General features: G+C 45.7%; 2 protein-coding genes across 11 annotated transcripts; one reads left to right on the top strand and one right to left on the bottom strand.

The window, feature by feature from the left end:
- Positions 1–688: 688 nt before the first annotated feature.
- Positions 689–2,274, top strand: LOC108158314 (fas apoptotic inhibitory molecule 1). Of its 3 annotated transcripts, none has more exons than XM_033391180.1 (5): positions 689–934; positions 1,143–1,309; positions 1,374–1,439; positions 1,628–1,924; positions 1,984–2,274. In XM_033391180.1, exons 1-5 carry the CDS (start codon positions 814–816, stop codon positions 2,173–2,175), a joined length of 843 nt encoding a protein of 280 aa, XP_033247071.1. In that variant the 5' UTR covers positions 689–813; the 3' UTR covers positions 2,176–2,274. The 3 variants fall into 3 exon arrangements, with proteins under 3 accessions (XP_033247071.1, XP_017146045.1, XP_033247074.1); XM_017290556.2 differs by having other exon boundaries at positions 1,138–1,309; XM_033391183.1 differs by lacking the exon at positions 689–934 and having other exon boundaries at positions 946–1,309.
- A 1,291-nt stretch (positions 2,275–3,565) lies between these two features.
- On the bottom strand, positions 3,566–20,782 carry LOC117187966 (atypical protein kinase C). 8 transcript variants are annotated; one of them, XM_033390983.1, is made up of 10 exons: positions 20,521–20,782; positions 19,600–19,921; positions 19,412–19,532; positions 8,572–8,622; positions 8,427–8,512; positions 7,403–8,359; positions 7,141–7,335; positions 6,572–6,693; positions 5,799–5,925; positions 3,566–5,732 (listed from the first exon to the last, which is right to left on the bottom strand). In XM_033390983.1, exons 2-9 carry the CDS (start codon positions 19,807–19,809, stop codon positions 5,838–5,840), a joined length of 1,830 nt encoding a protein of 609 aa, XP_033246874.1. In that variant the 5' UTR covers positions 19,810–19,921; positions 20,521–20,782; the 3' UTR covers positions 3,566–5,732; positions 5,799–5,837. The 8 variants fall into 8 exon arrangements, with proteins under 8 accessions (XP_033246874.1, XP_033246875.1, XP_033246876.1 ...); XM_033390984.1 differs by having other exon boundaries at positions 20,662–20,782; XM_033390985.1 differs by lacking the exon at positions 6,572–6,693 and adding an exon at positions 6,058–6,173 and having other exon boundaries at positions 20,521–20,780.
- Between the last annotated feature and the right edge of the window lie 1,162 nt (positions 20,783–21,944).

Below are 21,944 nucleotides of genomic sequence, written 5' to 3'. Positions count from 1 at the left end.
GCAACTCGATTTGACATATGATGTGCTGCCAGTTTCTTTTCGGTTCCCTATACAATCTGGCCCAAATACATTTATCAATATCGGATCTGGTCGATTGAAATGCCAGCCAGAGGCACCAACTCATCTTTCACATCGTCTGCTGCTGCTGTTGCCACGGAATGTGGCAGTTCTCCCTCCCTCCGAACCCTCGCGTGCCCTGACCCTGCCTACCTCATCCTATCAGTCATTAGCATTTCCGGCGTGTATTTATGGCCAGAAAATGTTGCGCCATAAACATGAGAACAAAACAAAATGCGACAAATTTGCGACGATTGCCCCCCTGGCCTGGGGGCCTGGGCTATAGGGCAGGAGGACGACTGAGTGGAAATGTATCCCCCTGGGCCATATAATTGTCATCTAGAATAAAATATGTACATACTCGTACATAGGGGTATATCCGCTCAATTGGAGCTTCTCCAGAAGCACGGCTCTGGGCATGGCAATTGCAATGCAAAAACCATTGCATACTTGGCGCAAAGTTTATTTTTATGCGAACAACGACGCAAGTGGGGGGGTATTGAGGAGTGGATACACACACCCAGGGCTAGGGGCAACAAATCAACTCTGTTTTGGCGCCGTCTGCTGGCTCTACTGTACTCAGTTCTCAGCTCTCTGCACTTTTCTTTTGCTTTTCCAGCAGCAGAAGCAGCAAAGGCCGACAAACGCGACCGCGACGCGATTCGACTCGACCAAAAGCCAAGAGCCAAGAGCCCAAAGCCAAAAGGCAGGCGGCCAACTAGTTTTTCCTCAGTTCCTCCTTTTGGCTTATATTGTATGTTGTTTAGTGTGCCATTGGCGCTACCAACGTGCGGTTCGTTCTTGCGGTTTCGTGGCAGTTTCGGGCTTTATTCAAAAGCCAACCAAATCGCGTCTACTTCGTCGGCCCTAGAAGAAGGCAAGGAGCAATTGCTGTTGACCCGTTAAACGAAACTAGCTAGATCTAGATTTTGCGTAGCCCAATCCCTTAAAGTTCTTTGAACTTTTGACAAGACAAGGCTTCTGGCGGTTGTATAACCGCAGTTTTTTGGTTGCACTTTAAATGCAATTACTTGAATTTTAATGGGCGCTATTGATTATTTTACTTCCTCGGCGGTTTAGAGTAGGGGGAGTGGGAAAGAGTTGGATCGAGTCAATGTCTTTTCTGTCGCCCACACTGCGCTTGGAGAATCTGGCCACGCAGCCCATTATGACGCAGGATCATGTGCCCGAGGACCAGCGCTACAACAAACAGAATATAGTGGCCCAATGGTGTGTCCCCATCAATGGCAAGGTATCCAACACCTCAACTTAAAACTGTAAAACATATATACTATAGTGCTTTTTTTGCTACCTAGATGTACCGCATCGAGCTGGAACATGGCACAACTAGTGGGCGGCGCATGATTTGGGTCAATGGTCGGGTAAGTTTTCGTCTTTCCACCCCCAACTGGAAACGGGAGTGGGGTGAAGTATTTGCATAGTGTACGGCTATGTAATTACTGTTGTGCTCGCATTCGTAGCCCGGAAAATGGAATTAAACTTGTTTTGTTTTTGTTTTTAAGTGGATTACATTTTATCCCCCACTGAGCACTGTCATAACTCATTGCAGGAGGTCCTGCGACGCGACTGGATGTTCAAGCTGGTCGGTGAGGACACCTTTCACATCGATCAGTCGCGCTGCATTATACGCGTTGATCCAGCACCAGGCTTCAAGTACGAGTACTCCCTGTACATCGACGGCAAGTCGCATGACCAGTACACAGAGGACGTCACACGTCAGTACCGGCTCTGGCTCAGCACTTGCCACTCTTCGAGCACCTCCGAAACACCCGCCCAGGAGTATCGAATAATGCTCAAGCTGGACACGCTGAGTCTGTACGTGAACGATGACCTGCGCGAGGAGGAGGTAGGTGACAGGTGTGGCAAGAGATGAGAGGTTCCCCTAAGCATTCCCCCATTTCACAGTCTGTTTTCGTTCACGGCGGCACGGACACCAAGTTCATGCTGCAGGACACGGAATTCGTGCTGCAGGCACGCTCAAGTGGCAATAAACATGATGGCATTGTTCACACTCTGCTGGCCAACGGAGTGCCCGTGCCAGAGGCAAAGATTCAGGAGATTATGCAAGAGCCCGTCTCCATACTGCAGAATAATTGATCCATGAATCGATGAGATACGATACGATACAATACGATAATGTTTTGCATTTGTTGATTTTTTCCCACTGTCAATTGTTAATAAATAAATACTGAAAAATTAAAACAGATTTGTTGTGAAACGAAAGGGTGGGAGCCACTCTTAATCAGCTTTTTATACCCGATACTCAAAATGAGTTGTGTGGGCACCAGCAATGAGGGTGCCGTCATACAGCAGGGACAGCAGAGGCGCATACAGACGCTGCGCCCTCAGGGTTGCATGCTGCTTCCGGACGGTGTCAGAGGACGCCGCACTTGTGGTGGCAGGCATGGTCCCGCTGGACCTCCTGGCGGACGAGCGGCAGAGCGGCATGGCAGTCAGTAGCGAACGCCGCGAGGGCACTATAGCACGCTGGCAACGGCGATGGGACCAAGCCAAGACTATAAGAGCTAGAGCAACGATGTTTTGTATCCAGACTTCTGTGATATGTCACTGCTACACAAATATTTCAAAACTTCGCCCCGCCCACTTCCGCCCCCACAAAGGACGAAAATCTGTGGCATCCACATTTTTAAAGATACGATAAAACCAAAAACGCAGAATCGTAGAGGATGACTATATGTTTTAGAATGTAAGATCTCAACCAGATCGTATAACTATTATAGCCAGAATCAAGAAAACAATTTCATTCTTTCTCGCTCTGTCTCTCTCTAACACACAGGTTTCATGGTCGGTTTTGCCAATTGCAAAATATGAGTTCAAGGATCTCAGAACCCATAAGAGCTAGAGCAACCAAATTTGGTATCCACACCCCTGTGATATCGGACCTTGACCGTTTCATGTCCAAATTTCGCCACACCCCCTTCCGCCCCCGCAAAGGACGAAAATCTGGGGCATCCACAAATCTCAGAGACTATTAAGGCTAGAGTAACCAAATTTGGTATCCGCACTTCTGTTAGATCTCACTATAAAACGTATATCTCAGAATTTCGCCCCACCCCCTTCCGCCCCCACAAAGGACGAAAATCTGTTGCATTCACAATATTGCACATTCGAGAAAACTAAAAACGCAGAATCATAGATAATGACCATATCTATCAGATTGCTGAATCTGGATCAGATCGGATCATTTTTGTAGCCAAAAGCAAGAAATCAATTTTCAGTGGCTACGCATCGCCCGACGTCACGCTCAGACTGATTTTCTGTCTCTCTCGCACGCACTCTTTGTCGTGTCGTTTAAGATTAGCGGCGTCTGCCGGAGGAGAGCCATACTGACTTAGTATCGGGTATAACTGTAGAGTTGCGGTGTCCGCAGCAACTCACAACGTTCCACCTCGTTCTGATTAAGAATAAGGGTATAACAACTGAACAATTAAACAGGTTAAATGCTTAAGAATCAAGACAATTTCTCTTTCTTATACAATACTTTATTCGTTTTTGTTTATATGGATAATTGTTACGCAAATAATGCTTACGTTCTCAATTTCGTTTTGACATTTTGGTAGCATCAATACGGTATGCCAAAAGTGCATCAAGTATGTACGTAAATAAGAAACAAAACAGTCGGAAACATCAGTTGAAGAAGATACAATTACATACATATAGTATACGCTCAGTTGAAAACATTTAAACCTAGGTCAACGTACTCGTAGATCTTGGATATCAAACACAACAGGGAATTTAGAGGAAGGAAGGGCTCTGCTCTCCTTTTAATAGGCTTCGTTTTAACATTAAAGTGCAATTCGTAAGTGGTTTAGTGTTTGTCGATTTGTTGCATTCGAGTGGATTGCTTGCTATTATGGATAATTGCTGAATCAAAAACTTGGTTTGATCAATATTATTTGCTTTTGATTGCGTTGTATCTGGAAATATAACAATATAAGTGTAGTATCTTTTGTTTTCCATACATTAACAAGTAACATTGAAATTTATTTAATTTCTTGCAATTCAAAACCCAATCTTTACTCTTGCAACACAATGATATTTTGGTTTTGGATACGTATTAATTTGAATAAAGTTCTCAATATTTATGTGATTTATCAAAACATAATATACAATTTTTATTTAATATCTACTAATGTATATATTTAGGCTTAAGTTTAAAAAACGTACGCAATGATTGACGCAACAGATTGAACAAAAAATATCAGCATTTTGATTATTTTTGCGGCAAATTGTATCGCCACGAAAAAAATTGTACCTCTTAATAGGCTCAAAAAATTAACAAATACATATATATAGTATATATATATATATATATACTGTTGTTGTTGTAAGTACAGTGGAATGCATTGAAAAAAAACATAAAAGAATTTTTTTTAATACCTAACAAAGAAATATTGCCAGTAGACGGATTTTGTTTTGCTTGTTATAAAAATAAATAATACAAGGAATACAATAAATAAATATATTTTTTTGTTCGTGTGGTACGAGAATAGTGCCCCCCGACGGGGCATCGGGGGAGACTCTTCTCTGTGCGGACTCAAAATGTTCTTTTTGCTTTCGGTTAACTATTTCTGTTCACAAAACTGGTACATATTTACGAGTTTGTCGCTTTTAAAAACCATGCTCTCTAACGCTAGACACACACACATTTTACATTAGAGTTTTATATTCTTATACGTAATACATAGATTGATTCATTTGAAGTGTGCATTCCCTCTCTGCGCACACTTCCTAGTAAAATTAACATTGAAATGTCTTTTGTTGCTGTTAAACGTTTAAAAATTATACCATATATGTATGTATATATTTGATGTAGCTTAAAAATGGTTTCTTGGGATACGCCTGGGAGTCTCCTCCGCAGGGTTTCTGGCTGAAAAGTCTTGCATTGAGTTATGAAAGTGTTTTTTTGTTGCATGGAGTCGGGGCTGCCGAAGTGCTTAAGTAGTAAAGTAATCGTTTGTTTTGTGTAATACTCGCAACTTGTGACTTTTTGCTTTGCTTCTTCTTTGTCTCATATATGTAATATAGATTTTTACGAAAAATTGTATCTGCTGTTAAGAAGATTATATAATTTTGTTAGTTGTGCCATTTTCGTTTAGTTTCTATTAAGTTTAAATTTGTTTTGGTTTTTTTTTTGTTTTGCTTTTGCTTTTTCTTTTTAGTTGCTCTGCTAGTTGTTGTTGCTGTGTTGCTCATTGTTGTTGCTTGTTGCTTTATCTAATTCGTTATTTTAATTAGTTCAATGGAAGGCAAAACATGTGCTGCAGTAGACTTTTGTTATTATTTGCTTGCATTTGATTATTATGATTGATATTATTACCATTATGATGATGATGTTGCTGCTGTTGCTGTTGCTGTTGCTGCTGCTGCTGCTGCTGCTGTTGAAGTTGCAAGATCTGTTGTTGCTGCTGCTGCTGCTGCTGCTGTTGTTGCTGTGAGTATACTGAATGAGGATGATATTGCTGTTGTTTCTGTTGCTGTTGCTGGCGATAATGTTGCTGCTGGCTTAGATTGTTATTGGCATTGACCGAGCCACCCCCAGTCACCGCCACAGTCGCTCCTGCGCTGTTCAAATGCAAGAGACTCAAATCGTCTGCCACAGAATCGTAATCACTGGAGTCCTCGCCATATAGCTGTAGAGCAACATGGAGTAAAATTATTATGCAAATTCAATAAAAAGTTTACCTACAAATACTCACCCTTACATTATACGGATGTAAGTCACACGTTTCGTGGTGTCAGACGCAATCCTCCAGGGACATCAGCAACGGATTCACATACTCAAAGCCCTCGAACTCCGACTGATCAATGTTGTCAATGACATGACTGAGGAATGGGGTTGAAGGGGGAACATATTAGATATAATCATCGAAAAGCAAGGTGCAACAAGCTAACGAAGTAACCAAAGGGGACGGGGAAGGGTACGGGGAAGATAGATAGATGGATCTCTCAACTTACTCATCATCCGGGGTCAGCTGCACGGCCTCGCCAGTGAACTCGGGCGGGAAGTTGGCCAAGTCGCGATCTGAGTCTAAGCGTGGCTTGAATGGTGGCGTGACCTGTTTGCGCTCAAGCTGCGTGATGGAGGATGGATCGTCGCATGAGGATAGTAGAAAATCATAATGAATTTTTGTTGGTAAACCATAAGGAAAACTGCCAGCCAATTGGCAAACATAAAACCGAGTTTTTCTCATTCATGTCCGTGTCGTTTGAGCATGATCATGACGATGATAAGATTGTATAACATACTGTCTGTGAAAACGAGGTCTGTTCGGTTAATAGGAGTAATAGTAGACAGGGCATGGTCGAAATGTGGCTGATTGATACGCACAATTACCTGCTGGGTTAGTTTTAGTTTGGAGGCTAAAAATGATCTTTCGGTGGCAGTATCTCATGCAAAGGACAAACAAAAACTAACAACAACAAAAAACGCTATCCATCTTGTCGTTGGGGGATTCTCGGTTTAACTTACGGATCGTCGGGCGTTAGTTCGGGCGGTTCTCGCGTAAATTGAGCATCGAAATTTGTTGTCACATAGGGATCGCCAGGATCCAGGTTCGGTATGTAAGGCGGTTGCACCTCCTTCTGTGCAATCTTCGTACACGTCATTTTATGCGTGCGTAATAATCAAAAAGAAATGCTTTTATATACAGATATCATCAGCGAACCGAAGGTAAAACAAAACAAGAATAATACTCTATAATGATTGCGTTGCAGTTGCGTTAGTTGGCTATCAGCGAGCTTATCTCCGACTAGATTCAATGCCAGGTGGAGGTGGAGTCATAGGTTCGATTGGGTTACGTTTTACTTGGCCTAGACCTATTGCCCAGGGTCAATCGGGAAGGCTATTACAGTTGGGGTTCGTTCCTGAGGTGGGAGATTGCGCTATCTCACGCCTCTAGCCTCTCGCCTGCTGTAAAGCATACCCTATAAATCCGATTCAAACCATTCCCTCGGGACATTATCATCATCACAAACAATTCTATAAGCCCATACACAGACACAGCAGGAAGAAGAAAGGTTGAATCTCGTTGCACTTACCAATTCCCAGTCCATATTCTTGAAGAACGGATGGCTGACGATATCCATGAAGGCGGACTCCCGATGGCAGCCCAAACGATCAGCGGGATTCTTGTTGAGGAAACCTTTCAGGACAGAGGCGGCCCGAACGCTCAAGGACCGCGGTATACGAATGGTCTTCTCCAGAATCACTTGGAACAGATAATCCTCCGTGTTCTGGGCAAACACATATCACATGCTTAGTTGCAGTTTTAGTTTAAGTTTGAGTTGGGGAAAAACTCACCTGATCGGGATTCTCAGAGGCACCGGCCAAGTCGAACGGACTGCGTCCGGCCAGCATCTCATAGAGCAAGACGCCCAATGCCCACCAGTCGACGGAGAAGCCGTAGTCCTCGCCTCGCAGGATCTCTGGGGCAATGTAGTTGGGTGTGCCGCAGAACGTGGAGGTTGTGTCGCCCGAGCGAATGCCTTCCTTGCACATGCCGTAGTCGGTAAGTTTGATGTGCCCCTCGTGGTCGAGCAGCACGTTGTCCAGCTTCAGATCGCGATAGATGATTCCCTTTTCGTGGAGGAAGTTCAGGGCCAGACTTATCTCCGCCGCATAGAAGCGGGCGTGCTCCTCGGGCAGCCGCCTCTGGCGCTGCATGTGGTACATCAGGTCGCCGCCCCGCACGAACTCAATGACAAAGAAGAGACGCGACGGCGTCTGGAAGCACGAATGCAGTCCCACCAAGAACGGGTGGTTTGACGCCGTCTCGAACACATGCTTCTCCGTCTGCACCCAGTCGATGTCCTCGTCGTCGGTCACCAGGGCCTTCTTGATCACCTTCATGGCGTAGATGCGACGCGTGCGCCGCAGCTCCACCATTAGCACCTTGGCGTAGCTTCCACGGCCGATGACGCGTATCAGCTCGAAGTCGTTCAGCGAGTACTGGCGCTGGGTGCCCGGCTCCAGGGGATCATCGGGCGGTGGCGGGGCCACGATGTGCGCATGATCGTGCGTCTCGCAGGCGTCCGAGCTGCCGCCCATGGCCTCGTACGGCAGCGGGGGCAATGGCACCGGCATCGGGTCGCTCGACTCCTCGGCCCGCTCCTTGACCAATGGCTCTGGCTGGTCGGTGCAGTGCTTCTGCACCAGCTTGTGGCACTTTTTGTGCACCAGCAGCTTGCATTGTATGCACTTGAAACCCTGTCGTCCCAGGCCCCAGATACGATCCTGGCAATAGGCACAGAAAGCACGCTGCAATCAAGAAGGGAAGGGAAAACCGATTAGAATTTGGGATTTGGGTGGGATGGGGGATACTCACCCGATTGAAACGCTTGGCCTGGAAAATGTGTCCGTTGACGCGATACAGTTTACGCCACCGTCGAGCACCACGTCGATAGATGCTGCCTGTGAAAGGAGATAATGATTGAAAATAATTCTGATCCATGTAATCCGGATATACTCACGATCTTCGCCATCGCAGGACAATCCCGGCGCTTGAGGAACATTGGGAAATACTGAAACAACAAAGGAAAAGATTGTTTGTGAGAACTATATATATATGTATATGGCAAATTGGGACGGCTGGGCATGCTTACGGAAAGCTAGTTTGCCCATTGGGTGGTCTTTTATTACCACTCGCTGCGGTGGTCGCTTATCAATTTAATGTGATTTTATTCAGCGATTTTTACTTATAAACGGATTCCGTCCCAGCCACATGTGTTGCTGTTGTCTGTCGAGCACCCGTTCCACGACTGAGCTCCTTATCTCTCTGTGCTACGCACCAAGTGGAGAATACAGACAGCGAGAGAGAGAGATACAGATACAGACACAGATACAGCTACAGAATGAGCTATGGAGTGGGGGAGTGTGTGCCATAGATAGATAGGAGGGTACTCTCCCTCTCTCTCTCTCTTTCTCTCTCTCCCTTTTCCAAGTAATGTTAATTAAGCTTTTCCGGGGGACTAGTCCATCAATTGAGACCACTTGTTCGGCTGTCAGGGATTCTGCTTGTGCCCATCATTCATTCAATGCATAATTCAATTAAAGCGTCCCGAGTGTGTTGTCTGCCCGGGTTCAATAATTCTGCCTGTCTACAAGGTTATAATAGTGATAGATTCTACATATTGCCCCATGCCTTGCATTGACCTAGAATCTAACACACACACACACACACGAACACTGGGTATGGCTATCAGTGTTATCAATTCTGATATGAGGGACAAAATTTGTTTGGTCTCTGTTGTTTTTCTTTTTTTTTTTTTTTGCTGTTTCTGCCGGTTTCTGTATTTTTCATACCTTGTAAATGCCTTGCCCCGGGAGATAACAAAGTTTATGACTAGCAGGCCTGGGGAAATACACAAATAGGAGCCCACTTAGTCGCGATGTGTGGCTAAAAAGGTGCGATTTGCAATCACATTACTCATAACGGACTAGGGACTAATCAGCCACAAGGTCGGAGTCACAAAGGAAAGGCAGTATGTGCTTGCCAAGGAAGATCTACATATATAGAATCTAGATCGATTTGTAGTTCTGTTACTTCTTTATACACTCTATATAGGGAGTCCGGTCCCTCTCCACACACCCAAGAGGAAACACTTTCAATACTAACACGATGCCCCACCACTCATAAACGTCGCCGTCTGAGTGCTATATATTTGGGCCGCCTCGCAGAAGCCGCTCCAGATAATCATTGCGGTCGGGCCTCTCTTTGGGGCTGTGGCCGGTTCATAGGTCGCTGGAGCCGAACACAAAACAATGACCAATTGGCTGATGTTCCAGTTAAGAGACGTTAAGGCGCTTTTGGCACGCGCGGGGCGTCGTCACCGCGCGACTTTCAACAGTAAACTGAGGCTCCACCACGGAACAGACGTAAAGAGAACCAAAACATAACAAAAGAACAATAAAATCAAGTGCAAAACAGAACAGAACAGAATCAGCCTCAAGTGCTCAAGTGGTCGATTGAATTGTCACAAGAACCGAACGCCCAGGGCCCGTCCTCTAATTGGGAGCAAGTGAGAGCGCAGCAAATGGGGCTTCCACGATGGGCTCAGGGCTGGGCAAGTCGAGGGCTACGACTTGTGGGTATAAAAAAAAAAAAAAAAAAAAAAACAATTCAATAAAACATAAGTAATCTATACAAAAATGGGAAATAAAATATTTATTGGCAAAGACAATATTTAGTGGATATAATATAAATAAATTAAAACTAAAATTATGGTTTAGAGCCAGCTTATGCTCTCGAACATATCCATTTACCTGTCGCATAGGCCGGCTCGATCTCCTCCTCCGACTGCAGCTGATGCTGCGGCGGCATCTGCTGCTGCTGCTGTGGCAGGGCCACGCCCATGGGCACTGTGGGAATGGGCACGGGAATGGGCAGACGCTCGTAGTGAATGCACTCGTGATGATATTGCTGATGATGATGGCCGTGGCCGTTGTGAATGGTGCCCAGGACACTGCTGCGACCTCCAATGCTTCCGCCGGCGATGCTGCCCGCTCCGCAGCCGTTGAGGCCGCTGCCGGCGCTGCCACTGTGACTGTGGTGGCCATGATGGTAGTCAATCAGCATGCCAGGCATGCCCACGGCAATCGAGGCACTGCCTCCGCCGACGCCTCCGCCGCCGCCACCACTGCTACCGCCGCCCGAGTCATCCGTCGTTGTGGTGTTCGTGTTGTGGCAGCGACTCGAGCACCGTCCGAGGGAGCCGCTGCCCGTGCTGTGGTGTCCCAGGCTGCCCATGTGGCCGGGATGGCCCATGACCAGCATTCCTCCCATGATGGAGCCCCCACAGCCCTGACTCGAATCCGATCCGGAGTCGTGGCCGGCACACACGGCTCCCGCCGATCCCGGCCGACTCAGGCTGCCACGCGGGGGCGTCACCGATGCCGTTGTCTGCATATAGTGGTGCGTGTACGGGTGCGGATGCGGCACATCATAGTCGCCCGTATCGATGTGGCCCGCCGACATCATTCCAATGCTACCGGTGCTTCCGGTACCGACGCCCACGCCAACGCCCACTCCTACGCCCCCCTGGAGGCAGCCCAACGATCCATGGGCACTCCCGTGGTGGCTGTGGCTGTGGTGGCTCCCATGGTGGCTTCCGTGGTGGCTCCCATGGGCACTGCCGCTCCGACTGTGCAGCGAGACGCCTCGGGTTAGTGTGTTGTTGGCCGACTGGATGGAGCTGACCACAGCGCCGCGGCACATGATGTCCGACAGCTGATTGGCCTGGATGTCGAAGTACTTCGACTTTAAGGGGAGGGAGAGAGGTAGAGAGATCAGGATCAGCGTGGTATCGGTTTTGACTCGCTTTGTAGAGCTCTGCTTAAAGGTTGAGATTGAGATTTGTATTCTTTTGCATTCCTTTGTGTATCAAATATATCGAATCATCAATGATAAATGGGTGATTGCTCAAGTGGTAAGTGTTTCCCGTAAACCACCCACTAATCATTGACTTCTCTAAGGAATGGAGCAATGAGTGATGAACTATCGTAGCCACCCTTCAAGCAGAGCTCTTTGTCAAGGGAATTCTCTCCTGTAGTACCTGCGGACTATCCAGCTGATCCAACGACTGCCTTCTGGCCGCATAGTCCAGGTGTGTCATCAGCTGCTGGGCAGCGGGACAGTTCTTGTTCGAGTGGAGATGCTGCTGCGAGGATGTCAGCAGCGGCGGTGGCGGCGGTGTTATGGAGCCGCAGGGGGAGCCCGGACACGGACTCGAGCAGCGGGATCGACACGACGGACTGTAGCAGAGGTTGCCGCTCCCCTGTTGATTGGCTGACGGCGTGCTGGGGCAGGTTTGCGATTGTTGGTGCTGATGCTGATGCGGCTGCTGCTGCTGCTGCTGGGGCATGCACGCTGGCGGCAACGGCTGCTGCTGCTGCTGCTGCTGCTCCTCCTCCTCCTCCTCCTGCTGCACTATGTTCACGGGCAGCGGTGTGCACTGCGTTAGGCGGCGCGGCGAGCGTCCTCGATCCACAGTCGTGGCAGACCAGTATCCCCAGGCCATCTTCTGTTCGTGGGTTAATCCTTTTTCCGACGGGCTTCGATTTGTTTTTGGTATTCGCTTAAATCGCGGTTGGCACTTGACTTGAAATCGCGCTTAATTGCCGCAAAATTTGCATAAGCTTGCAACGTTCTCAAAGGACAGTCGAGCGGGGGGGGCGCGCACACAACAACGAGTCGAAGACGGGGGCATGTAATATGCCTGTGAGGCTCATGCACCGTGGCCTGAAAGGGGCAACAACTTGTTGTAAAAACCGAAAGCTCATAGCTCAATTCGAAAGATGTTTTCTGTGTTTGGGGCAGAAGTAATTTCAACTTGAGAATACGATACTTGTATCTTCAAGCTTTTTATTTTATTTGTATTTCCGCCTATCCTTTTTCACTATATTCGACTGCCGTTTTTCCCATCAGGGGCCCACTGTGCCACTCTCTATATTCCACAAATGGAGCGCATAACAAAATAACGAAGAACAGGCTGCGGCGACGGCGGCGGAAGAAGAAGTGCCGGAGCAAAGCGGAACAAGGTCCCAGCTGCAATTACAGTTACATGGCAAAAGCGCCACAGGCCGACTAGAAACTATGCAAACTTTGAAAGCCCCCACCCCATCTCCAGGGTGCCTCTCCCTGGCACGCCGATCAACTACCACAAACAGGGCAGAGTTTTGTAAAAAATGATTGATTAAAACAAAAGCAAGAAAAACCTCCTTGTGCAAGGATACGACCGACCGACCATAAGCGTGCGCTAAGGGCGTGGCCGGTGTGTGGGCGTCACATGCAGACGCCGTTGCCGCAGAAACCACACCTAAAAAAAAAATATAAATTGTGTAATAATGGGCAAAAGAGCGACAGAGAGAGAGTGGCTGGGCAAGAGAGAAAGCGAGCGGGGAGCAATGCAAGTGAAACAGCTGACAACTCTGTCAAGGCGCACACACACACACACGCACACACTGGCACAAACTTTTGCAGAGACAGTTGCTGCGACGACAATCACAAACAATTTAACCCAAGTCAAACGAGCGCACAAGTTGCTGCAAATTGACAAAGGCGTGAAAGAGGCAGAAGCAGAAGCAGAAGGCGAAGGCGAAGCAGAGCAGCAACCGAAAGACGAAAGAGAGCCGAAGAGAGCAGGAGAGCAAGGTGTATTGTATGACGGGTGAGGAGTATTGCCAGCATCTACTCTTCCGAAAGTTTTTTCCACTCTCTTTGCCTGCGCTTCAGTTTCTCTGCCCAATACAGGCTGCAACGCAATTCAGTGCCAAATAGAGGCGGCTCTTTCGCACTTAAATACCGAATTCGAAGTCTTCGCTACTCTGCTTTGTTCCTAGACAGACGGCAAAAGAGTACCAAGGATGGTCTCTGTCACCTCATAATAAATACACCTTGAACAAAAGCGCCGCTTACTCTTGCTCTCTTGCTCTCTCTCTCTCTCTCGCTGGGTCTTCTGCTGGCTTCTCTTCTCTCCCTGTAAGACGCGCGCAGGGAAATTTACTCAGTTGCCCACATAAGTATGCAGTCCGCTGTACCCCCTGCCATCAGACCACCCACCCACCAATGCAGTCAAGTGTAAATAGAAAATTTTCTTCAAGTGTATTGGTAGGTCACATCGAAATCGCTTGTCGCTGACGTTGTTGTTTAGACAATTGAAATTAAGTACTCCACTTTCATGCATAATTCGCATGATTAACGAGGGTCCAAGTGGGTCGAAAGCTGATGCTGGGGACTGCCAAGACCGATACGAAGGCTGGGACCAATTCCAAGGGCTGCTTAGGTGGACGGACAGCCACCACTTGACTCAAGAGCTTTTGTCGTGACAAGGCAAGCAGATCCTTTTGTTTGGTCCTCATTTCCCATCTCCCTGTTTTCCATCGCCTGCTCTTGGCTTATCTGCTGATGATGCAGTCTCGAGGGGCGGACAAGGCCCCAAAGTGATGCATTTCGGAACTTGGCTTACTCTTCTCTCCCTCCCACTCAATCTGTGTGACGCCCGCCCTCTCTCCCACATCGTTTGCTAAATATAAACACTTGGGTCCTGGCCCGGCCGGCATTGTTTTTCCTGTAATTGGAGCATGAATATTGGTTGCTGCTTGTTTGCCCAGGAGGGGGCAAAACATCCCACACAACACCACCCACAGCAGACCTTATCCGACCTCTGTGCTCGCGACAGCTCTAGAGACCAAGAGAATTGGATGGTTAGCCTGTATCATTGGCAGCCCTAATTACAAACTGGTTACTCAATCTGTTACCAACCTAATATATACGATAAATGTTATTCAATTGTAATCTGATTTAGACATTTAATGCAATCGAGTGCTATCAAATTTAATTATGCGTACAACCATATTAATTGCTTTATCCATTATGCGGACCATTAATACCGCATTTAAATAAACTGAAACCACCAATAAGCGCAGCTTCTTACATCACTGAACCGATACAGCTTCATATTAAGCCAGACACGCCCCAATCTATGGCCAGGCCAGTCCAGGCCAGGCCATGCAGCGATAAACATAAGCAGGCAATGGCCATCTGGAGAGATGCGAAACAATCTCCTGGATACCAGCTACAAGCCGCGTCGGGCATCAATAGTTAAACATCAATTTGGTTGGGCCGAGTGACGTCAAGGCCCAAGCCTGGGCACCTGCTGCCCCTTCAGCTCCCACGCGGTTATAAAATTTCAAACCCAACAAACGGAGGATGGAGAGTGGAGGATGGAGAGGACGGATGCTGTGGCAGTATAAAGTTACCAGCAAAAGCACCGGGCGTTATGGCGTGGCCCAGCCAAAGGGACGGCATGTGCATATTGAATGGAAGACCCCGCAATGCTCGCTTCCTCTCCCTACATTTGCATCAAAGTGGACTTCTTGTTTGCTGAACTAACAATAATTTCATTAAGCCCAATGGCATCATTAAAATTTGCCAAACAATCATAATGGGGCACAGGCCGGGCCCAAAGGAACCCGAGAATTCTGAAACCAATTCGGGGAAAAGTGAAAATTTGCTGATTTAACTTTTTGCGGAGGAAGCAGAACACCTGGTTTTTGGGGGGCGGCGGGTGGTGTTGGGCGCCCAACAAAAGCCTTCAGGGACGCAGAAAGAAACGAAAAAGTTGAAATGGCATTGCGACAGCCTGGCCAACAAAATGTCTTGCCAAAAAGGAAAATTCCATTGCCCTGCAGCTTCTGGCGTGAGTCTGTATTGTATTTGTATATGCACGCCTATACGATATACGTATATCCATTTATTCGCACCAGTTTGTGTGGATTCTGGTCTGGCACAGACGCAGAGGCAGTGCAAGCATCGCTTGATGAAGTGCAAATGCCTGGGGTCAAGTTTAGGGTGGGGATTCTCGCACACACACACACACACACGCCCGTCTCTGAGTGTGTCTGGTCCAACATGGAAATGGAAATGGTTCGATTTTGGGAGATCTGTAGCTTGATATTTACCGCTAGATTTCGAACACTGTCCCGAAAACTTTTACCTCAACACTTAAGATTTAATATGAGTTTAGGGAATATATCCCTTACAAGTCCAGAACACATTTATAATAAACGACAGATAGTTTCATCCAGCGGATGGAGCCCTAGAATCTTAATGGATGGTGTTGCAAGAATCCTTTGCCGTTCAACGCCTAAAGGTATGATAGATACCCCGAGACTGCTCCGAGTTAAAGCTACCAAAATTTCCATAAATTCAACTCAAGAATTCGTGTTTCCCCTGTCCGCTGGCCTTCTTTCAGCTTACAAATTCCGAAAAGTTTCCACTTCATTAGCAGCCCGAAAGTTCCATTCATGAAAATATACATGAATTTATGTTAATCATTCTCGTTTCAGCCCTTTTCCCTCCGACTCATTTATTGCCAAAAAGGAAATTGTATGGCAACTAATCAGAAAAACCGACGACTAACACGCCGGCAGAGCCGTCAAAAAATGTTGCCCAGGGGCAATTGATTTTTTCTGTACGATTTTCAGGATTACCAAAGTATGCGAGAGGGCAGATACGCAGCTACGGGTTGGGGGGGGGCCTGCAGAAATGCTTATAATTATATAAAATTATGTTGCTTGGCACTTTTTTCGTTACTTTTGACGGCTTCGTCTATGAATTTGTTTCGACTTTACACCGCAAATGCTTTACAGCGTTATATGTGTGCACGAATACGTATACATAAACATAGTTATATGCATATATATAATCATATATATGTACGTGTACTGTGGTGTACGGGTGAGTGTGCGAGACGCGAGGTTAAACACGATTTGGGGGCCCGGAGTCGATTCGGAGTCCGCACGGCACTTCCACACAGGCAAACAGCCAACGCGCGAGTGAATGCCGAAGCAGTCCCGTTATGCTGGGGATATTTCTCGCGCTGGCTGAGGACTAAAGTTTACAAAGAGCCAAAGCTAACGAGAGAGTTCAATGTCAGGTGACGCGGACGGGCTGCTCTCCCGCGCCTGGCTCCTCCGCTGCGGAGTTGTTTTTGCAGCACAAATAAAAGCCGCAGACCGGCGCTTTGGGCATTGCCAGGCAGCCTGAAACACACCGAGCTGGCAATGCCGGGCCTCAGCTTCAGCTCAGCTGTTTTTTGTTACGATTGGGGAAATGCTCTCTCTCTCTCTCTCTCTCTGTCTCTACCTCTCTGTCTTTCTAGCTGTCTCTATCGGATTGTCTCCCGTCTCGCTCTGGTGTAGCGGCATCTTGTGTATCGACCGACCTTATGTGCTCCAAAGTTATTTGGACCTGGATAAAGTTTTTCTCTGCCTCGTCGGGTGTCTGTGTCTGTGCGTGTGTGTGTGTGTCTGTGGCTGGGCCAGCGTGGCCATATTGCAGGCGCATAAATTATAACGGTACTTTCTGTTGCTGGCTTTTTTCTACCGTTGTTATTGTCAGTTCCGTTTTGGGATGGACAGGAGGGCGGTCGCAGCATTGTTGGTACGGGCCGGAGATGAAGCCGGAAGGTAAGCCGGTAACATACAAAAAGAACCTCCCCCACACCCCACTAGAGCCGAAACAACGGCTTATAAACACACACGCACACGTGTTCATACCAACACTGCCATTTACTAATCAACACTGGCACAGGGACAGTGTAACCACACCAACAACAGAACAGGCAGGCAGCGGCAGGGAACACCAGAGGAAGCAGTAACAACAACATCGGCAAGTCTTGTCGTGTAATGCTTTTAGGATACATGTACAGGTACGGGTGCATGTGTGTGTGTGTGTGTACCGGGCCGTTCTAGCGCCTGTAACGGTAACATAATACCCCCACACACGCACTGGCAGAATGCTTTTAATCCGCTTTTTTTCACACGTGGCCACAAAACAACAAACGACACGTACGGAAGTCTAACTGCGAAGGCCGAACCTCTTTATACCCTTACAAAGCGATCGTACAGAATCATGGTGATTCTATAGCTACACTTCACAAACCAACAAACAGAAATGATATATCTCTAACTCTCTGCGACACTTCCAGTCGCCCGAATTCTCTCTTTATGCCACCTGGCGACAGAGGCGATCTAAATGCGCCGTTCTATGCGATTCTCAAGAGTGTCTCATGTATGTGCTGTCTGTTTTCTGGTGAATGGTATACAAATATCACCTGGATAGAGTTTATGGGGACGGAAGTGGGCCTCCCTTGGGTTACACACTGTTGGTCAACATCAGAATACCCCCTGCAAGGGTATGACAATGTGGCCCACAATTTCCTTTTTTTTTTGAGGAGGAGAGTGCTGCATCCGTATGGCCACAAAATATCAGGATGCCTGGCCCAACAACACACACAAAAACAAAGCCAGAAAAAGGGGACACAACGACCCTTCTCCAACTTTGTTTAGTGCTGCTGGCAGTTATCATATCTGCCGTGCAGTTAGGTCTCCTCTTTCCGGGTACACGCTCAGAATACGGGATACGGCCAAAGGTACGCTGGGAGGGGGGACATATGTGAAGGTCGGAGTAATCTGGGTCTCACCAGAAGCTAACACTCTACAGGGAATGCAACATATCGGATATAAGATGATGATAAGATGATGCACTCTTTGAGATAGTCTCATAATGTACTTAAATTTGTAATTTTGCGGCAAACTAAATAATATTTTTGAAGAGTATTTAAAGAGCATTCCTTCTTCTGTCCATTTTATTTTCATTCTGATCTTTGTTTAGTAATTTATTTTTGGTTTTAGAGAGGGTTCTCTGTTTGGCGTTTGCCAGACCAAGTCCCATCTTTTTGTGGCAACCATTTAACAAAAAATGAGTTCTCATATGTGTTGCAAATTAAAATCCCCCCTCCAAAAAAATGGGCCAAAAACCTAAACCCACACTGAGCAAACAATTTAATTATAATGAATTATAAACGAACCCGACAAGCCAACAGCCAACAGAATTTGTATGGAAAAGTGAAGAGAAAAACGTTGTATGCTTTAGGCCAAGCCACAAGGCAGGTTCTGTGGCAATTGAGCGTGTGTGTCTGTGTGTCTGTGTGAGTACAAGTTAATTAATATTTTATGTTATTAAGTCGAGGAGATGCTCTTCGCTTTCGGCAATGTCTGGGGTCAGCGGGGGGCGCTGCATGGCAGCAGGACTAATAAAGCCCTCTGTGCTCTCGTCCTGTTTAATCGAGCTTAAATGTTTTAAAGCAGCTCAAGCTCTGCAGGCACTTTGATGCTGTTGCTTATTGGCTAATGGATTTATTGAAGCCTACTTTTCGGGGATTATACAATCAAAATTGTGGGATACAACTTGGGGGAAGGTCGAATAATTAGAATGAAAACTTCCATACACCCATGGTCTTTCAACAAATGCAGGAAGAGTTTCAAGATACATACATATATCTGCCAATTAAATAAAAATGTTTTGGGTATTCGTCGACGCCCAGTACATATTTTATTTAAAGCAAATTTGGGCAAAAATTCTTGATAAATCGCGGTCCATCGAGAGTATTTTTTTATTGCTTAAGCGAATGAGCAAGAAGCCTGCACTCTAGTACAAATATAATACTAGTTTTTTAAATATATATAAAACATTTGATAATACCTATAATCAATATTCTACAAGCTTCCACAATTATACGTAAATATATGGAAAAGTCGTACGGTTTTCTGTTGTACAGCATATAAATATACAGTACATACATTTAATAATGACTCAATAATGACTCAAAAGATAAGTAACCTGAATTGATAAGTGATATTGTACCACATCCAACCACAGCTGGATTTATGCGGGCTTATGTACTAAATGTTCATCATGGGAATCTTCAGAGCCTATAAATAGGTATCGTAAATGGCTTAAGAACTCACCATGAATGACCAATTGGGAATCGTAGTTCATCTCATACAATCGTATGGCCTCGTCCAATTCCATTTTGGTGGATATCGTACATGGATCGTTCTCCTCGTCCACCCACTTGATGGTAAAGGCCTGCAAAAGGAAGTAATCTTTGCCTGTAGATACCTTCTTCCGCACTAAAGTTTATCTGAAAGCTTACCTGATCGATGGGAAATCGGCATATGTTGCGTATTTCATAGCAGAGCTCCTCGTAGGAGACATTCTTGTTGATGGTGGTGATGATTACCTGGCCGTTGTAGGCGGTTTTCACCGTAATGCTGTTGGGAGTGTTGGCCAGCAGGCTGGCGCTGTTCAGACTGCCGGCGCCGCTGCTGCCATCGGTCAAGATTTGCGAGGGCATTTTCTGCATTTGCTTCACCGTTATTTAATTGATTTGTTTTCGCTAAAACACGCACGTACTCAAACACACACACACACACGCAAAAACGCACAAACGAAAACACGAAAAGATAACAGCAAAACTGCAAAAAGAATAAGATAAAAGATTATTCAAGAGAGCGCCCACATGCACACACACTAGTTCGATTCTAGTTTGAACTGGCGCCCAAACAGCTGTTGTCATCTTTGACATTTGGAAGGCATTCCACAGGTAGTTGTTGTTGCTGCTGCACAAAATGGAGACGGATCCAAAACAAACCAAAGTGAATCATGCCCCAAATAAGCGGAACAAACGCCCCTTAAAACCAGCCCCGAAGCAGAGGAAACAGCAGCATAATAGAAGGCATATAAGTTTAGTTGTCTTTTTCTTTTACTGGCCATCTTTTACTTGGGGTATAATTAATGCCGTGCATTGACTTGCCCAAGCGCTCCCTCCCTCTCTCTCTCTCGCGCTCATAGTTGGCAGCAAATGCCGCAACAAATACCAAAGCGAACGATTAGCAGACACACAGAAAGAGGGAGAGGCAGAGTAGGGGCAGGGAGTGGGACAGAGAAAGAGTCTCGACAACCTGTTTTAATAGATTTGCATTTCTCAATTGTGCCGCTGTCTTTCTGCAATTACTTATTGCCCAATTCGTCCAATACTTAATTCTAAGCGATTTTCTTTAGATCAAATGCTTACACCACACACAGAAAACGCAATTTGTTTAACCAAAAATAAGCGACGAACAAACGCCGCAAAGGAATGACAAATCAAACACAAAAACGAAACACGCACAAACACCCGAGAACAGAAACGAAAGCCAATTATAAGTTCACACACATTTTAATTGAAGGCGCTCGATTGAGTTTAAAGACTTTTCGCTGGCTATGGCTTGAATTTGTTGTTGAATTTGTTTAAATAAATTAAATTTAACATGGCTAGGAGCGAGGACCAGTGTGACCGCGGACGGCGATATATACGGCCTGACCATCAGAAATATACCGAAATATACCGTTTCTCTTAAAAATATACCGTAAAAATACTGATGAATTATTCAAGTTGCACCCATATTTCTCAATTTTGATATTCCGTCGCATATTACTAGCTAGATAGAGCCCTCAGCTCTGCCCACAAAATTTTATCAAATTAATGAATCATATTTCTATATGACTGGCTAATTTTAAGGACTTCTCTTTATTGTATGACTAAAATAAGGATTAAACAAAAAAGGTCAACAAAAAAACAGTGGCAATGTCACGTCATTTCTTACTTGTTGATTGTCAACCGGAGTATGGGCATTTATATACCCTATTTCGTTTATTTAATTCGAAGAAACTGTTTTCCAAGCTTTTTTAGAACGTAATTAATAAAGAACTTTTCCCAGCACATAAATATATATATCTCGATCCTGATATCAATTCTTGGTCATTTTAATAAGACAAAAAACTGCAGAGTATCGTTTAAATAGCTTTAAAACAGAAACTGACTAGTTTCTCCTATTGCCGACTTAGGTGACAAACATTTCCTCAACTCCATAATATCCATTTCCCCAGGGTATGACGATTGTTGCTCTATCCGCTCCGAGGTACAATGCAGAAACATAACAAAATATAAATAGTATGTAATGTAAGGAAATTGTTGAGCTGAAAAGGGACGTTGTGACGAGGAAAAATTAAGAGATCCCACCACAAAAAAGAAAGTAAAATAAGTCCCAACAAACTTGAGCGCTAATTGAAATTGTTTAAAGTGAATGAGCGAAAAGGATTTAGATGCAATCCATTGGAATAACTGATGCACGGAAGCAGGGTTTGAGATTGCGAAAATTCGGAAAACCTGCGTATGGAAATTTCTATGCCCTTTGTTTTTAAATTTAAAATTCAAATCTAACGTATGGCCAACAGCCAGGGCAGCACACATAAAATAGCAGTATTAAAATACCAAAATCAGTGCTGCAAAACTTATCTACATTGCAAGGTATGATTATATTAGGTAGGGGTCAATAATTTTCGGATCATGTTGCTAGTGCTGTATAAAGAGAGAATATTGAAAACAGGAAGATCATGCCACCAAAAATACCATCAAAGCAACAAGTGTTCAAATACTTATGAGTTCATGCTCTTGAA

This window comes from Drosophila miranda, chromosome 3, assembly GCF_003369915.1.
Source record: "Drosophila miranda strain MSH22 chromosome 3, D.miranda_PacBio2.1, whole genome shotgun sequence".
Lineage (NCBI taxonomy): Eukaryota > Metazoa > Arthropoda > Insecta > Diptera > Drosophilidae > Drosophila > Drosophila miranda.
The sequence above is the reverse complement of the archived record's forward strand: the minus strand, read 5'-3'. Positions and strand labels throughout refer to the sequence as shown.

What these genes read in the sequence shown, in the direction of transcription:
- LOC117187966 (XM_033390981.1), bottom strand. Translation starts at nt 12,117, where the DNA reads ATGGCCTGGGGATACTGGTCTGCCACGACTGTGGATCGAGGACGCTCG. An exon ending in GTCCTGCGATGGCGAAGATC is followed by an intron (nt 8,513 to 8,571) that starts GTGAGTATATCC and finishes CTCCTTTCACAG; the next exon opens with GCAGCATCTATCGACGTGGT. An exon ending in AGAATATGGACTGGGAATTG is followed by an intron (nt 6,694 to 7,140) that starts GTAAGTGCAACG and finishes ACGTGTACGAAG; the next exon opens with ATTGCACAGAAGGAGGTGCA.
- LOC108158314 (XM_033391180.1), top strand. Translation starts at nt 814, where the DNA reads ATGTTGTTTAGTGTGCCATTGGCGCTACCAACGTGCGGTTCGTTCTTG. An exon ending in GTGTCCCCATCAATGGCAAG is followed by an intron (nt 1,310 to 1,373) that starts GTATCCAACACC and finishes TTTGCTACCTAG; the next exon opens with ATGTACCGCATCGAGCTGGA. An exon ending in ATGACCTGCGCGAGGAGGAG is followed by an intron (nt 1,925 to 1,983) that starts GTAGGTGACAGG and finishes CCCATTTCACAG; the next exon opens with TCTGTTTTCGTTCACGGCGG.